Raw genomic sequence first — 18,666 nt, forward strand, 5'->3', positions numbered from 1 at the left:
AAGGAGGAATATACCTGTGCAGCATGGGGAGTGAGTGCCTGGGCTGTGCTCCTAAGGTGACTTTTGCTGGATTGTCTCGTAAGAGACACATGGCGCTTGGGTGCGGCATTATTGGGGATCGAGGACTGTAAACGATGTACCACGTTGGATTCTTTTGACAAATATTTAAAATACATTTCATATTTACAGGCCATTTTCAAAGAATCAACTCAGTATCCCCACACTGTGGGCTGGCACGGGAAAGCATGAGTGGGAACGGCTAGATTTATCATTCAGCAACAAACATTCTTTGTGAGGCCACCACGTAGAGGGCGCTGTGATGGAGTCACAAAGGTGAATAAGAAGGTTTCTGGCCCAAAGGAAGGCCAGGGAAGAATGCAGATTTATGTATTTGTCCATTTGCTACGTACTGGGGACACCAAGATAAAGAAGACACAGCTTCTGACTGCAAGCTGCTCACCACCCAGCAGCCTGGGTACCAAGAGGTGTGCTGGTGTTGAAGGGCAGAAATATACTGAGGCCACAGGGGAGTGGAAGGGAGGCGCTGAGCTCATCTGGTGGGAGTGGGGCGTCAAGGAAAGGGTCTGAGGAAGGTTGAAAGAACAGGCGGTGCTCAGGTAGGTGTTGGAGGTGGTGAGCAAGGAGGGGGGTGGCATTCCAACCTAGGAACACTGTGCAACAGCATGGAAGAAAGACCTGGCCAACCTGCTTCAGGTAAGTGAGGACAGCCTGGAATGGCCAGTTGTCTGTGGGAGGAGGGAGGCTGGAGAGGACCCCCACCCCCACCCCACCCACCATCAAGCCCATCAAGCCCCCCTTCCCACCCCCCGGGGATGACTCCTTTACTCTTCTGGGCCGATTCAACCTCCTACCTTATCTTCCTTGTACCCTGGGGGTGGGATCTCCTGGGGCCCAGGCTTTTCCCACTGTCCCTCACATCTTTCAGTTCTGAGACTAAGACACTGGTCTGAAATTGCGATTCAAGGCTGGATGCGCCAGGTATCACTGAAGAAGCAAGGATGCTTCTGGGCCTTCAGCAAAGAGAGCGACTGCATCCCACGTGAGGAATCAGGAAGGGCTTCTGGAAGTGGCATCTTTGCTTGGTCTGAAAGGATGAGGAAGGCCTGGATGCTGGAGGTGGCGTGGGAATGTTCTCAGGCAGGTTTGGTTTTAGTCGAGTTAGAAGCGGATGCTTGTCTTTCCTGCAGTTGGTTCTGCCACCTTTTCCGGACTTCTGGTTTCTGCATAAGAATACACCAGACCCGACAGGGACTGGAATCACGGGGTTCATGGCAAACCAAGCAACAGACACGCATGGAGCACGGCAGGAGCTTGCTAGGTGAATGACAGCTGAAACTGTGACTCCAGAGTCCCCCACCACGGACTTCCCTGGTGGCGCAGTGGTTGAGAGTCCGCCTGCCGATGCAGGGGACGCGGGTTCATGCCCTGGTCTGGGAAGATCCCACATGCCGCAGAGCGGCTGGGCCCGTGAGCCATGGCTGCTGAGCCTGCGAGTCCAGAGCCTGTGCTCCGCAACGGGAGAGGCCACAACAGTGAGAGGCCCGCGCACTGAAAAAAAAAAAAACACAAGGTGTCCCACCACGATGACTGTCATCCTTTGGAATCTGAGGGAAAAAATGCCATATACGTTGCCCTATCTGGCCTTGTTAACTCCTTACCCTTTATGATATAGCTTAGATGTTTCTTTCTCAGAAAATCTTTCTCCTGACCCCCTTACCTGGGTGCCTGCTTCTCGGGTTCCATCACAGATTTGGTATAACTCTTGTTGCAATTTGTACTGTTATTCTTTTTTTTTTTTAATGTGTTTGTTTCCTCCTCCAGGCTGAGAGTTCTTTAAGAGCAAGAATGTATCTCACACATCTTTGGATGTATAAGAGGCTGACTTCCAATTTTCTCACCACCGGGAACTCTTTTTATTATTTCTTTCCGCTTGACTCAAGTTTTCAAAGCTCGTGATCACCACAGGAACTACCCTGCGTACTCCTAAGTCCTTCTCCTGTTTATGTTGATCAAACATGTATAACAACAAGTACAAGTTTCCAAGGGAAGTACTGATGAACACCACTGGCCCGAAATAGGACAGGAATCTAGAACCCGTCTCGGAATCGGCACACAGTAGGCATTCAACACATGTTGGCTGAATGAATGAATCAGTGTAAGCATTTTAAGCTCTCAGGTATAAACAGAGACATGACCAGCATACATGTAAGTCCATAAATCCCTACAAGACACACATGTGTGAAGACCACTATTATAACAGCACTGTGCTCAGAGAAACATTACAGGACATTTGTGTGCAACAAATTAATCTGTACCAAATTCTTAGGAAACGCAGAGGCTGGAAGCAAATTGCTCGGCTCCAGACCTGGCGCTGAGAGACTTGGCCGTGGTCAGTCACAGATATGCCCCGGGCCTCCCATCCCCCTGGTGCTGCTGGTTTCTGCAGCCAATAGGCCAGAGGCCAACTCTAATCCTGCCCACGCTGTCTATGTAGAGAAGAAAAAGTCTTTGATGTGTGGCTTCAGTCACCTCTGCCAGGAAAGTGGCAGTGACTCCACCTGAGACTCGCTGTCAGCCAAAGCCTCATCCCTGAGAAGAGCCACTGCATCCCTCCTCACTTGGAGAGGCGGGCAAGGGCCCTGGGGCTGTCTGTGCAATGTGTTTGTTAGGCAGCCGTGATGGGCAATCCTGCCTGGCCTGTCTACAAAGCAGCCGACGCAGACAGTTTGGGATTCTGTGTTCTCCCTGGGCCTCAGCTTCCTTCCTCAGCCCTGAAACCAAGGCCTTTTCCTTCCTCAGCACGTCCTTCTCACTCCCGGTTTCCCTCGGGCCCGCTCAGCACACTAGCAGGAATGGAGAGTGAACTGGCCGGTGGTTCTGAGCACAGGCCCCCCAGCTGTATCATCTGTACAGTCAGAGCCACCAAGAAAGGAGGCTGGGAAATGTTCATGGGGTTCTCGTTTCCCGAGCAGCTGTCCCCAGGAGAGCAGGTGGCAGTGTGACAGGACAGCCAGGACAAGGCATGACGCAGAGCTCAGCTGGGCCCCAGAAGCCGAAGCCTGCTCTTCAGACCTCACACCTGGAAACACCTTCGTATCTGAGCTCAGTGTCTGCTCAGGTGCCTAAGCTCCGGCTCGTGGCCCAAGTCCTTGGCCTCCTTGAATCTTTGGGAAAGAAACAGAATTGTTTCTCCCTCTCCCTCCCTCTTCCTCTCCTCTGTCTCTGTCTCTGTCTCTCTCACACACACACCTGTCCACATAACAAAAACTGAAAAATGGAAGCACCAGATGGCAATTTTAAAAATAGGACCACAAGCATGAGTCGAGGGGCACCAGCAAATGTGCCTCTGATCTCGCCCAAGGCCTCTGCTCCTTTCCTCCTTCCTCTCCTGCCTTAACTGGGAGGCACCTCATCAGTCACCTACTTCAACTCTTTCATTGAACACAGTGAGGAAACTGGCCCAGAAAGGTCCAGTAGCACATACATTTAGTTTCCATCAGCCAGAAAGTTCTTTGGATAAAGGGTCAAAGAAAGACTACCTTTTCTCAGGAAGAGAGTGGACTCTTAGGGTCCATATCAGGACATAATGATTCCTGTATCCCTTAGGATCCAAAAAGTAGTGGTCAGAGAACTATTTTCAATATTCAAACAGAAAACCCTATCATAATTACACATTTTCCTGCTCTCTGACAATACCAAGCATCTCAATTAAAGAACAAAGCTGAACACAGTTTTAAAAATACTCTTACTGGGCTTCCCTGGTGGCGCAGTGGTTGAGAGTCCGCCTGCCGATGCTAGGGGACGTGGGTTCGTGCCCCTGTCCGGGAGGATCCCACATGCCGTGGAGCGGCGGGGCCCGTGAGTCACGGCCGCTGAGCCTGCGCGTCCGGAGCCTGTGCTCCGCAACGGGAGAGGCCGCAACAGTGAGAGCCCCGCGTACCGCAAAAAAAAAAAAAAAAAATACTCTTACTGTTCACTAGGAAAAATTTCAAACATACACGAAATGGTCGACAGCCATGTACTTCCCATCCAGACTTGTTAAACTTGGTTTTTATTTAATTATTTATATCATTATTTACACTTAGATCATTATTTCAGATCAGTGGTATTCATCAGTACTTCCCTTTAAACGTTGTACTTGTTGTATGTGTTTCATCAACAGGAGAAGGGATGGGGAGTATATGAGGATGTTTCCCTGGTGTTCATGAATTTTCAAAAACTGAGAGTCAATGAGAGAAAAATAATAGAGTTCTCAGTGGTGAGAAAACCAGAAGTCGCCTCCTATATGTGTTCCCAGCCACATCTCCACTGCACAGTGTTGTCACCCAGGGCTTTTTGTCACAGGTCTGCCCAAAGCAACATAAACAATGCCCTCCTCTTTCCCCTGACTCGTTAAGACTGGAACAACATAGTCAGTCAAGGAGAGTAGCCGGGGCTGGGGGCAGGAATGGAGGGAGTTGGGGGGCACTTTATTCTCCTCAAAGAATTGGTCACAGCCAACCCTGCAAGCAGGCAAAGGGGCTCCAGGGGCTCCCGCTGCAGTTCCCCGCTCAGCACCACGTCGGCTCTGCCTGTCTGTGAGCTCTAAGTCACCTCCTGACCTCAAGTATCCAATTATCATGGTTCGCTTTCTTCTTTCACAGCATCGGGAGGAGTCCTTTGTCAAGGCCTGGAAAACGCAGGTGAAAGCCCTGCCTAGTAAAGAAGCTGCTCCACAGGTGTTTAAATGCGGACGTGTTTAGGCCTCATTTCTCTGTCTGCATTTTCTGTTTTTCTTCTTTGGTAGCTCCGACTCTCCTCTTCTGTTTCCTTTTTGGTGTCTGTTGTCCCCTGACCTCTCTATGTGTCTCTGGCTTCTGCTGTCTTGATGTTTGTCTCCCTCTCCCTGTCTTTCTGTCTCTGAGCCTCTGTTTCTTCTCTGTCTCTCCGGCTGTTCACTAAGGCATCATGCTCCAGTCACACAGAGACTCGCCCCTGCCCTGGGAGGGCTCCTGGGCAGGACAGAAAGGCCATTTGGAATGTGGATGTTCGAATTTCTGCCTTTTGACCTGTGATGGTGAGGAGGACAGGCGCCAGGTGGCAGGACCTTTGCACCTGTGCCCTGGGGCCTGGACCTCTAGTTGGCTGCGGGGCTACCACAGCTTCCTGACAGGTCCCTGATTTGGAGGAGTAGAAAGAGATAAGAGATAGTGCATTCCACTCCCACAAGGTACAGCACAGTTTCTCTCTAGAAAGGAGCAGCGCACACATGCAGGCCTCAAGGTCGTAGCCGACTCTGGGGGCTGGATTCAGATCTGAGGAGGTCTGTGTGGCAGGCAAGGATCTGATGTGAGGTAGCTGCCAGGTGCCCCAACGGAACAGGGATCCCAGGTCCCTATGAAGGGTGGCAGAATATGCCTCCCCCAAATCTGCCACTTTGGCCTCAGCATCATTTTGAGCTAAGACACTTGGAAAAAACAGCAGGTGCAAGAAGGGTGCTCTGACCCTCCTCCTTTTCTTCTGAAAATCAGGAGAAAAAACCCCAGATGGGAGATGTCCTAACACCAGGAGGAAACCATCATTCTTATCGTCAAGGACAAGAAGTTGAAGCCAAGAGAATTCTGTACAAACAGACCTTTTCAAAATAATTCTTATCCTCCTTTAGCCTCCCCACAGTTTAGTTACTTTTCCACACTTGCCCCTCTTTTTTTAACCTACTATAAAAACATTCAGGTTTTGCCACTTTGGGTCTTCATTTCCTTATAAAGGGTCCTGTGTCACATAAAACTTCTAGTAAATAAATTTACATGCTTTTCTCCTGTTACTCTGTCAATTTAATTCTCAGGCCCAGCCCCAAACCCTAAGACAGCAAAGGTACAGTAAACTTTTGTCTCCCCTACGCCTGTTAGCCCTTCCAATCAGCAAGAGCGACTCTCTCTCTCTATCTCCTTCTCTGGTGGAGGGTCAGCCCTCGACAGGGTGATGGTGAGGGTTAGGGGTTCATGAGGTACCTGAGTCTCCTGTCCCAGCAGGAGCGACGGACTTGCGACCTCCTGGGTCCGCCTAGAGACCATTCCCCGCGGGCCCAGCCTATTGGCCAGGCCGCGGAAGCTGTTGCTCTTGGCTTCCATCTAGTGGCCGCATGTGAGTATTGCAGCCGTGAAATTCTAAGCTCTGCTGAAGTGGGTGCCTCTCGCTCGACCCGCTCATTAGAGACGCTTTCCTCCCCGGCCTCAGAACCTCAGTGCCCAGGATGGCACGGTGTACTGAGACCCAGAACAGACCCGGACGAGGAGGCGCTCGGTAGCAGGGGAGAGCCTGTCTCAGTAAGAAGTTCAGAGACGAGTGACTAGTAGGCTTCTTGCTGGCTCTGCAGCAACAGAGGGGTCAGCCCTGTCTCCGCCCAGGCCCCTCGGTGCCTTTCTTACCTACTTGCCCTTTCAGTCTAGGGTGTTAGGGGGATTCGTGCTTGACTCTCAAGCACAGCCCTGACCCACTTCTGTGCTTGTGAACCGGGAACGTTCGCACGTCCCCTCTGTGCCCGGGCGGGGTCCACCCCTCTCCTTAGGTCCCTCCCACTTCAGCCAGTGCTCCTGCCGGCCTGATTCCTTGATGTTCTGCCCGCCCGCTGTCTCCCTGTCTTTGCTCCCCCGGCTGTTCCTCCGCTTGTGGAAAGAATATCTTCCAGACCCAGTGCAGATGCCGCTTCCTCTTGAATCATTCCCTCGCCCCATCTCCGCTCGCCCCGCCCCCAGCCCGCAGGTGACCTTTCCTCCCACCTCCTCTCGCCAGTACTTTGCCCCTCTCTCTCTTATTCCGCGGTTGCGTACCTGGCCGTCCGCCCACTCATTTGTGTGGGTGGCATCTGACTTATTCTGTATCTGCGTTCGGCCAAGCGACACGAGGACTCTGTAAGCGTTTATCCCCTGACACGGGGGCTCGTCCCCACCGCGGCTCACCCTTGGCTCTGGCTGCGAGTGGGCAATGCGCCGGCTGCTCTCGGAACGCCGCTTCGCGCGCTGCCTTCAGTGGCCCTGGCTGTGACTTGTGATCTTTCGGGTGGAGAAACTGCTCTCATCCCCGAGAGTCCTCTGTCTGCCTCCACCTGGGGCAGATGCTCGCTGCACAAACACCCCTGATGTGGGTACCCCCCCCCCCGGCCCCTGGAGCGCAGCGTCCCGGAGTGTCACTCGGCAGCCAGTCGTGGCAGGTTTCCGTGAGGTGAAGGGGAGATCACGAGCTCTTAACGCGAAATTCCATGGGTTTAGGGCGTTGTAAGTGGGAGACAGAGGGGTTCATGGTGGGTGGGGTAGGGGGTTAGAGACTGCAGAAAAGGGTTCGTTCTGGACACAGGCTAGAAGCAGTCTCTGAAGGTCTCAGGGAAGATCCCTCAATATGAATTTTTGGGGGTTCCCTTTTTGATGATTCTAACCTGATTCTTAGTTCTAGTGGACGGAGCCCTAAGACACTCAAGACAGGGTGCAGGAGAGGGGTTCATTCACGTCTTTCAACAAATCTCTGTTAAACACTGACGATGATCCAGACTCAGGGCTGTGTTGAGATAGGAAATGGCTCTGTATCCAAATTTTCTGTCATTCTAGAACTAGCTATGGTGTTTTTTTCCTTTTTTTTAATTTTTATATTGGCTGCACTGGGTCTTCGTCATGCTGCGTGGGCTCCAGAGTGCGAGCTCAGTAGTTGCAGCGCATGGGCTTAGTTGCCTGCAGCGGCATGTGGGATCTTAGCTCCCCGACCAGGGCTTGAACCCACGTCCCCTGCATTGGAAGGCGGATTCCCAACCACTGGACCACCAGGAAAGTCCCAGGTTTCTTTTCAATTAAAAAAAAAATTGAGTACCTTAGATAAGACATCTGGAACTTGGAACAAAATTGGCAAATTCATAGCCTTCTTGGATGAAACCAGAAAAGTGGCAGAGGAATGAGGATATCTGAGGAATCAAAACAAGAGCAAGTTAGAACCGTAGTCGCTGGTTTGAAGAACCAGGCTCTTGGCTGTTTCAGAGAGGACCCTAGGGACACCCAAGGAGTTGCTCCCCACTCCGATCCTGGAGGGCCCAGGTCATTTTGGAGCTGCCACAAGATTTTCCCTCTTTAGTCACTCTGGCTTCTCTGTCCCTTTGGTTTTGAACTAACCAATGCCAGTTCTAGATTGTCAGAGACAGTGTGCAAACAAGGCAAGAAAATAATTGTTCAGAAAAGCAGATGGATATTTAATTGATATTTAACAAAAGCAGTCCTCTCCTGTCCTGCCTGCCCTGCTTTCTCAGTTTCTGTCTCTGCAACCTGAAACAATCCATCCATTTCCTCCCATGAAACATCTCCTTCCAACTACACTTTTCCTCTGGAACACTCTTTCTTTCCAGGCAGAAGGTGAGGCAGAGATGCTGCAGAGATAACATCAGTTCTCTTCCCAGGGTGACCCGCCATGCTGGCTGCTGTAGTGCATTTTATTACAGCGTAAGGAGCCAGGGTGTGCAGGGGGCCTGAGCATTGTAAACAGCCTGTGTGTACAGCCCTATGCCTGGCCCGGCCTCCCTAGAAATGGAAACTCACTCGGAACGCTGGTAGTTCTGCCAACAACACCTCTCCTCTCTTATGAGGAAAGATTTCACTGTCCCTTGTTCATTTATAACAAAGGCATGCGCAGGGAGTTTGGTGTCCATGAGGCATTTATTGTTTTATTTCTCCCACCATTTTCCTGGGCCCTGGGAGAGTGGGGAGGCAGGTCTGACCCAGGTCTGACTTCACTGCCTTTGTCTTTGATATGTGAACAGTTGGCCTTGGACTTGACACCCAAATGCTGACCAGGAGAGACCAGAGGCCACTTTGGAACTGCTTCAGCACACAACAATCTCAAACAAACAGGACCCGGTGTAACCTGAGGGTTTTTGAGACTGATGATGGGTGTGGCTCAGCACAGTCAGGCCAACCTGAGAGAGACCTCCTGGAAGGAAGCTGTCTGTAGGCAGTGATCTTCAGACCCAGGTCTCACCTCCTCCAAGCCTGTAGGTGTGTTTCCAGAGCTCACAATTAGGGGTGCTCTGAGCACATTTCGCTAAATGTTCCTTTCTCTTTTTCAGACTGTTCTGTGTTGGAATTGCCTGTCCAAAGCTAGGTAATACTTAGAGCACATTCAGAACTTTCTAACCATGTTCTCAAAAAAGGGTTTTGCCGAAAATAAACAGCTTGGAACTCAGAGCTTTGGCCACATGAAGAGTTTCCAATCCTTAGGAACTGTTGATACTTAAAGCATCCTTCCAAAAGACTTTCCATTTCTATCTTGTCCTTCTGAAAGCTCAGGGCACCTCACAGGTGCTGTCCAGTCGTCTTAGAATTCTTGCGAGGTAGATAAGCGCCATGTCTCTTAACAAGAGTTGAGATTGCTGCCCAAATCCTCCCAGTACAGACATGAGTAGAGCTTCAGCAGACCATGTGAGGTAACTTCTCCTTGCAACTAGCTCAAGCATGTCTGGCTGCAGGAAAAACTACTCTTTCCCTTCTCGGCTGGCCGTCCCCTCTGACACTTGGGGGTCTGGCTGTGAAAGCGAGCAAGTTCTGAGGGTGATCAGTTGTGCTCTGGGCCTGCCTTTTTCAAGCCCCCCACCCTGAGTCCCCTCCCCCACCCCCTACCAGAGGTTTGTACAATCAAGGAAAAAGGGAGCTGGGGGTGAGAGAGCCACGCATAGGGATGCTTTGCTCCTGGCTGCAGGGGCAAGTCTAAGGGGCTGGGGTGGGATGGGATAGTGGAGTGTTACCCTATTTCGATGTCAGACACGAGCCATTTCACATGAAAATCCAGATTTCTGCTATTGTTGGAAAACCCAGCAGATCTGGCCACTGGGGTCACATACCTGCAGGCAGTCCCAATCCTGAAGCGAGGTGATCTCCCCTTCACTACAGTTCCCTTTGGCCAGCTCTATTCATTTATGCCGACCATCTGACTACCGTTGTTAGGTGAGTTTGTACCCTGCCTCCAATTAAAAGGTGCTAAATTGTCATTACTCATGGTGATCCTTGAACTGCTAACGACTCTTAATAAGAACTATGTTACCTGTGTTTTTATTTAGTAAATAAGCCTTTGGGTTTATTCAATCTCTGATTGCCTGCTTTATACTAAGACATTAGCTAGAGTTTAGATATATTCAAAGTTACGGAAAAAAAGAAAAACCCAGAATCGAACAACAAACATTTCATAGGTGCTCTGAAAATACACAAAATTGTTTAGCTGCTTACTGAGAATGTGGTGTTTTAAACTGCAGCAGACAAAGCAAAGGTACATGTTATTGAAGTGGGGATGTGGAGGGGATATCCCTCATGGAGAGTCATTTATCCATGGGCAGGAGGGTACGTGACAGTTACCAACAGGAGGAAAGACTGTTTTCAGAGAGCATAATCTTTCTAGCGTTCACACTCACCCTTCCTTTCATCCCCCCTTGGGGTATATCACTACACCTGGGGATCAAAAAGGGGGGAGGAATGAGGAAACCCACTTATTTCAAGTGGCAGCTCCCTACACATGAATTTCCCCAATTTTGAAAAATAGAAACGTGTTCCATAGCAGTTAGTTTGAAAGGGCAGGACTGGTGAGATTGGAGGCGATTGTCTCAAAGTTTAAATATAGGAAGTTGCTACTCTGTAAAGACAGGAATTTATGGTTCTAGACTTTGATGGTTAAAATTTTAAAACTTCAAGCTAAAGCAGGGAGAAAAGATGATGAAGAGGACAGAAGTCTTTTGAAAGGCAGTGTCCATGGGCAAAATTCTCTTGCATTGTTAAGTGGTGGTGGTACAGAGGGAGGTTAATTGAGGTCTTATCTCCTCCAGCCAGGCCAACTCTCAGGGCTCACTTTTGTCTTAGAAACCCTGGCCCTTTCTGGGTTTTGAGCACCTGACTAATGTCTCTCAACTGATCAGCTGTGCCCCTCAGATGATTGCCCTTAACCCTTAAGAAATCATCTTCCATGAGACCTTGCTTGAAACCTTTGCCCTCAGCGGCTGAGCTATTACCTTTTCGGGAGGCTGAGCACTAATGGCTTGTTTATGAGGCTGGCCTCACTAAACCACGGAATCTTGTCAAATCTTGGAACAGAAACCTGGAAGGAAATGGAAAGAGATCATTTTGCAGGGTTTATTGCACTTGGCTATTTCCATCATTAGGATGATCAAAGTAAGCTAATAGCAGCTACACAGCAGTCAACCCTTTACAAAGCATTTTTATGTTTCATATTTGACCCTGTTGACTCTCCCATTAAGTAGCCAAGAGGAAATAGTGTTATCTCCATTTTACAGATGAAGAAATCAAAGCTTAGACAGTGTGATTTGCTGAGTCACACAGCTAGTGAGTGGATTTAGGTTTTCTGACTTTTGTGTCCACTACATCTGTATTCTACTATATCCCTTTGCTTCTTCATTACTCCCATCTGTTCATGCATCTGCTTGTATTTCCATGACCTCAGCTGAACATTAGCACCTATTCAAAGTGTCTGGCTGTTTTCAGTCATGGGGCCCTCCACCCTCATCCCTTCTAGGAGGCAGAGGAAAGAACTGCACTTTGAAGCTATAGACAATTGGATATTAATCTTGGTTAATCCACTTCCCAACTGTATGGCCTTGGAAAAATCACAACCCCTCTGAGCTTCAGTTTTGTCTTCCATGAGAGGAGGATGATATCATCACTTTACAGGTCAATGCACAAGACAGAAACCTTCATGAGGGGAGGGATTTTTGTCTGTTCTGTTCACTGCTGTTACCACTAGCACCTAAAACAGTGCTTGGTACCTGTAGATATTTAGTGAATATGTGTCCAATGGATGCACGGATGCATGGGAAGTCCCCAGCTGAGGGCCTGAGTTCATAATACTAGCTCCATCAAAGTAGCCGTTATAATCTCTCTTCTCTCAGCCCAGCCTCTCTCCCTTGCCCTTCGGACGCTACGTCCCAGTCTCCCCGTTGAGCGTCCGCTTTCCTGGCTCACAGAGTTCTTTCCGGGACAGAAGCCGGAAGTTCCTCTGAGCGGCCAGGAGGGAGCAGCAGCGGCCGCGAAGGCCGAGGAAGGGCGCTCTAACCGCGGAGGTTGTGGCAGCCCCGGAAATGCTCGGCCGCCGACCCGACCCCGGCGCCCCGGATGGGGAAGGAGGCGGGCGGCCGCTCTCCCGCTGCCGCGCACCCCTACGCACTCGCGGGCAGGTGGGTTCCGAGTGGGAGTCAGTGTGTCCGGGCCTCCTCCGCCATCCCCCGCAGGCCCGAGGCCGGGTGAGGGGCGGCGGCGGGCGGGGGAGGCCCGGGAGGGGGAGGCCCGGGAGGGGGAGTAGGGCGCCCACGGGGACGCCCTACCCTGCCCCACCCCCGCCCCCTCCCCCGCCCTGCGGGCGGGCGTTGCCCTTTTCGGCGCCTCTGACCCTCCAGCCCCCGTGGCGGCCGTGAGATCCCCGGGCTGGGTTCCCTGCTGCAGTGAGGGGAGCTCTCAGGGTGTCTGGCTTGTGATGCAAAACCTATCGTGCTCTGTATGGAAGAAATTAGGTCGGGCAATAAGAATTTTCCTCGCAGACTTGCTGGATGAACTTGGTATTTCTGACTCATAGTTTTCCCATTGTGAAAAGGGTATCATTATCTTTGATCCTCCCGAGTTTCGGCGTTAATAAGTAGGATGATAGCTCTTTAAAGGATGTTAAACTCAGTTAACGGATTAAGAATCTTGAGTCCTTGGTTTTGGTTAAATAAACCATAAAGCTCATATCTTTCTGTATTGTGAGGTTTACTTTTGTCTTTAGACCGGTAACTTTTTTGTTTTTATTTTAAGTAACAGATGCCTTTGAGAGCCCAATGAAAGCTTGGAACCTAATCCTAGAAATTTGCATAAATTACAACTACAAGTATGTATTGACAGGGTTTTTGAACGGTCTGAAGCCCATCTATAGACCTCAAGGATATGTGAACTCCTGAGTTAAGAACTGGTTTAGAGGCACAGGCTTTGGGGCAGAAGAAATCTGGATCCACTATTTACCACTGTTAACTTGGGCTAAAGTTACCTAAGCACTTTGAGTCTCAGCTTTTTTACTAGTTACAGTGAGGTTGATACTAATTTGCAAGGTTGTGGAGATTAACTGAAAGAAGCTACGTAACACTCTTAGCACATAGTGAGCACTCCATAAGTGATAGCTGACAAGGGATTATAATGTAAAATCTGAAATGAAATTTTAATATCCATAATTATAAGATGGCCACCATATGTATTCTGTTCAGACTGCTAATCAACTTCTAATAAAGCAATAAGTTGGTTTGATTTAAACTCAGTCCTACCCTTGACCTGTCACAACTTTCATAGATTCATAGTTTCTCTTTTTCTAGGAACTTAGCTGTATCGTCCTGCCTCAGAGAACAAACTCATCTGCTGTAGGCCTAGCCTGGGTTGCTGCCTTTGAAAGCAAGGGAAAGTCGGTACAATATCACCCACAGCTCAGCATGGAATTTCCAGAGAGGTTTCATTTCAAAACTTTATAAAGATCGAGAACCACATGGACTTCTGCAAGGGAGATTGAACTGGCCTGAGTTTGAGCGAAAGGATAATGTGTGCCCAGCCTGTAACTAACACCAAAGAGGCCAGATGGCAGAAGGTCTTGTATGAGCGACAGCCTTTTCCTGATAACTACGTGGATCAGAGTTTCCTGGAAGAGCTCCGGAAGAACATCTATGCCCGGAAATACCAATATTGGGCTGTGGTATTTGAGTCCAGTGTGGTGATACAGCAGCTGTGCAGCGTCTGTGTTTTTGTGGTTATCTGGTGGTATATGGATGAGGGTCTTCTGGCTCCCCATTGGCTTTTTGGGACCGGCCTGGCTTCTTCACTGATTGGCTATGTTTTGTTTGATCTCATTGATGGAGGTGAAGGACGGAAGAAGAGTGGGCGGACCCGGTGGGCTGACTTGAAGAGTGCCCTAGTCTTCATAACTTTCACATACGGCTTTTCGCCGGTGCTAAAGACTCTGACAGAGTCCGTCAGCACTGACACCATCTATGCCATGTCAGTCTTCATGCTGTTAGGCCACCTCATCTTCTTTGACTATGGTGCCAATGGTGCCATTGTATCCAGCACACTGTCCTTGAACATGGCCATCTTTGCTTCTGTCTGCCTTGCCTCACGCCTGCCCCGGTCCCTACATGCCTTCGTCATGGTGACATTTGCCATCCAGATTTTTGCCCTATGGCCCATGTTACAGAAGAAACTGAAGGCATGTACTCCCCACAGCTATGTGGGAGTCACACTGCTTTTTGCATTTTCAGCCTTGGGAGGCCTGCTGTCCATTAGTGCTGTGGGAGCCATACTCTTTGCCCTTCTGCTGGTTTCCATCTCATGTCTCTGCCCTTTCTACCTCATTCGCCTGCAGCTTTTTAAAGAAAACATTCATGGGCCTTGGGATGAGGCTGAAATCAAAGAAGACTTGTCGAGGTTCCTCAGCTGAGATAGGGACCTCCATTCCGTTACTGAGACAAGCTGATAGACCAGCCTTCCAACTAGTAGATTTGAAGGCAGAGTTCCATTCTGGAAGTGGCATAATGATGTGGGTGGGAGATCAGAAATCAAAAGAAAAAAATTACCCATAGGCTTGGGCAGTGAAGGTGCTTCTCCTTTCTGTTACTTTGTCGATGAAAAAGCTTCCTGGGGCCCTCTTGAATTATTGCCTCTCATTATTATTCTCTGTAACAAATGAAATGATGTGGTTTCTATTTATTAAAAAAGTAACACATCCATCAAATTGTCTTATGATTTTTCTGTGAGCAGAAGGCAGATAGAAGGGACATGAAGAGAGAATAAGAGAATAAGAGAATGTGTGTGCATATAAAGTCACTTTTACCTTTTTCAGTGAACTAAATGCAGGCCCTGTTATTTATCTACAGCTCAAATCCTAGAACCCTGGATGCTGTGTCCAGTTTTGTGGCCTGAGATCACAGAATTGGTCACTTAACCTTGACTCACCATTTCCACTTAGTTCTTAATGAAGCATGGATGCAACTAGCTACAAGGGGCGTATGATGTGTCATAATACACTAGCAAAATGTTGGGGGACTTCAAAGAGGCTGGAGGTCAAATTAGCTGGAGTAATGAGGAAATACTTATTAGAGGAGATGGCACTTGAGCTTAGTCTTAGAGGTCAGGTGGGATTCAAGCAAGCAAAAGATGGTTTGGGGGCCAAGGTGGCAGAGACCTTTAGGAGCCAGGTCAACAATACGAGCAGCTGAAGCTGGCATGCTTTGTGGGACTAACGGCAGCTAGAACTATGGGGAGAGCGTGCCCAGTCCAAAGAGGGTAACCACTACTCTGCATGCCTGGACTGACCAGAATTGGCTTATAATTATTATTTAGTCCACATCAGAAATGGGGCCAGGGCTTAGTGGGTGAATATAGTATAGAGTTGTATAAAACAGCTTTTGCTTTTTAATGTTTTAATACACTTTCCTTATTTGAATGGATTTCCAATGATCAACTTTAGGGAACTCACATAGCAGCTGCATCCATGTTGGTGAGCAGAGAGTTGCCCACATTTGAATCCCTTTCAAAAATAATTCCTCAGTGGGATGAATGAATGTGCCTGTGCTGTCATGTTCAGCTCTTCCACACAATAGTATTTGGAATTACCCAAGGCCTGATCCTCTGCAGTCTGATGGTTGTAGAAGTTCCCCGTGGAGGTGGCAGAGGATGGGGTGTTACGGGCTGGATGTGAGGGTGCAGGGTGGGGCAGCAGATTCAGTTCAAAGAGAAAAGAGGTGACTGTGGGGAGAAGAATATTCCAACCGGGGTGAACAGTGTGTATGTCCAGGGGCACAGGGCCTGACTCATCCTGGCAGGAGAGGGGAGTGCAGAATGGACGGGCTGCAGTGAGAGGCTGAGGTCTGAGCGTGGTGAATACCTTGAATTCCTGGATCCTGGAGTCAATGGCAAATTAAGGAGCTTTTGAAAAGGGATGTAGGGCTCCCACCAAACACACTTTTGTGTGTGTGTGTTTATAAAATTCTGGTAGCAGGATTCAGGCTGAACTACAGAGGCTGAGCATGGGAAGCTCTTGTGGTAAGAGTGAAAAATGAGGGTCTAGACTAAGGGTGGTGACTGCGCCAAGGAGGTGTCGATTCTGATTAGAGAGATTTTCAGAACTTGGTAAATTCATGTTGGACAATGGGAGGGAAAGAGAACTGGCGGGGTGGGGGGAGGCTTCTGCCTTGAGTGGATTCTTTCTAGTAACTATACCATGAGAAAACAGATGTGAGAACAGGTTTGGAAGTAAAGTAGATAAGAAAATAAGAATGAAGCATGTTAAGTTCAAGGTACCTGAGATGGTACACCCAAGCTAAGGTGTTCCATGTGTAGTACCTGAGGACATTGGTTCAGAATTCTGGGCATTATCTAGAAGGTTACTGAGAATAGAATCCAGTGCTTTTGTGTTTGGAATTCTTTGTACAGAATTGGTTGCCTCACAACCAGGCTATAGTGGAATTAGATCACAGAAGGATAACTGCAATAACCAAAATGGTAGGAATCAGAGGGAAAGGAAGCTGGCCTATGAAAACGGATTAGAGAATAGAACACCACAGCCTGGAAGGAAGCCTCGAAAGAGGTACAGTCATTTCTATAAAACTATAAGGGTGAAAGTGGATGTTATTTGCCTACCAAATCATGACTTATAGGAGGAGACACCCTTTGAAATTTGAACAGAGCAAATTTAAGACAAATGAAAAAATAATTTTATACACTGTCTACATGCAAGTCTAAGAAGTTTCACAAGCCAGGGATATAAATGGGTTCCAAAAAGTTTTCAGAAAAAACGCACATAAAAAAGCCATAACTGTCTTGTAAGAAAGTGTTAAGAGACTTCCCTTGTGGTCCAGTGGTTAAGAATCTGCCTTCCAATGCAGGGGATGTGGGTTCAATCCCTGGTCTTGGAGCTAAGATCCCACATGCTGAGGGGCAACTAAGCCTGCGTGCTTTAGAGTCCACGTGCCACAACTAGAGAGAAGCCTGCATGCCACAACTAAGACCCAGCACAACCAAACAAACAAATAAATAAATGTTAAGAAATCCCAAGCCTTTAGGTGTTGCTACCCGAAGGATGATGAGGCTCACTTATGGCATGCTTCTCTGGGTTGCTGCTGGCATAGGGATGCAGGCCTACTTAACAATTGGTATGACCTAATGTGACAGTTCTTGGGAAAGTTACCTATCACTGAAATATAGTAATCCAGTCAGTCTTTTAAATTTAAACCACACTGAAAGGGTACAAATAGGATATGAATGATCTAAATTTCCAGAGAGTATTACGGTGTGTGTATGTGGGCAGGTCGGGGAGGGCAGGGAAGGGGAGAGGGTTAGGGTAGCTTTGGAATTAAAATCCCAACTTGTCAAATACTTGCCTGTGTAAGAAGATGTACCCCTTCCTCCCAGCTCTGTTTCTTGTCACCCTAAGTTATAAGGAAGGCTGGAGGGTGGTGGTGGCAATTGAGAGCAAGGAGGGAGGAATGGGAAGGCAGTGTTGCCCATCTTTCCAAAATGGTACCAGGGATTGTAGTTGAGATGGAAGGATGAAGGACAGGTAGAGCCACAAGGCAGCACGTGTGCTTGATATTTTGGCGTGATGCATGACTGGCATGCGGCTAGAATGCGTTGCAGGGATCTGAGTGTCACCACACCACAGTGGTTCTGTGTGGCAATCAAATCGGTGTCAGTGTTATGCCTGCATGCTGTGTCAGTACTATAAACTTTTGAGTGTGCTTTTGGCCAGCTGGCTTAAATTATGGCTGTAAGAATCACACTGAGCATGTTCAAGGAAGCATATGGAGCCATCGTTTACATCTTTAAGCCAAAGGCTCAAGGTCCAGAAAAACAAAATCAAGCCAGCAGAGGGCATCAGTCACACAATTTTACGATATTTCAAACCCTTCGAATGCGGGAAAACAGGACTGGACACAGTGCCATCTTGTGGAAGTTATTGATGTTCCCTTTTACAATGAAATTCAATGTGTCTTGAATTGCTCCTAGGGCTAAAGGCTAACTGGTAGGCAGTCGCTTTTAATGCTTTAGCAAGCCCCTCATCATCCCCTTTATCCCTTATTCTCTTCCTCCAACATCTATTTATTAAAAAATGTATTGTCCACCTAGGACCACCTCTACTCACTTCTACCATTTGCATTTTATGATGTTTAGCCTCAGAAATTTATTCATTCAACAAATACTTACTGAACATTAACTACATGACAGATACTGTTTGTCCTGCGTGCTTGAGATACACCTACGAGTAAAAGGGACAAACTCCCTTGACCTAATGGAGCTTACATTCTAGCAGGAGGAGAGAGACAATAAACATAAGCAGAAGGTAACAAATGCTATTGAAAAAAGAAGAAAAAAGTAGCAATGGTATTCAGTAAGGGGGTCAGGATAGGTCTTATGGAAAAGGTAACATTTAACCAAAGATTGGAAGGAGGTGAGGGAATTATTCAGATTCTCAGGGGAAGGGAGTTCCAGGCCGAGGGAAGAGCTGCTGCAAAGGCCCTGGCAGAAGACTGCATGGCATGTTTGGGGAATAGCCAGGAGTGGCCAAGGTGGGGTGATAAAGGAGAGCAGAAGAGGAGGCCAGAGAGGGAAAGTGGGAGGCCGGGTCACC

General features: G+C 48.5%; 1 protein-coding gene across 1 annotated transcript; it reads left to right on the forward strand.

Moving 5' to 3' along the window:
- Window positions 1-12,083: 12,083 nt before the first annotated feature.
- On the forward strand, window positions 12,084-14,765 carry PIGC (phosphatidylinositol glycan anchor biosynthesis class C). The gene is made up of 2 exons (XM_082833180.1): window positions 12,084-12,205; window positions 13,367-14,765. The coding sequence occupies exon 2, from the start codon at window positions 13,585-13,587 to the stop codon at window positions 14,476-14,478; it is 894 nt and encodes a 297-aa protein (XP_082689306.1). The 5' UTR covers window positions 12,084-12,205; window positions 13,367-13,584; the 3' UTR covers window positions 14,479-14,765.
- Window positions 14,766-18,666: the final 3,901 nt, after the last annotated feature.

The sequence above is a fragment of the Leucopleurus acutus genome (assembly GCF_964270905.1).
Source record: "Leucopleurus acutus genome assembly, chromosome: 2".
NCBI classification, from domain to species: domain Eukaryota; kingdom Metazoa; phylum Chordata; class Mammalia; order Artiodactyla; family Delphinidae; genus Leucopleurus; species Leucopleurus acutus.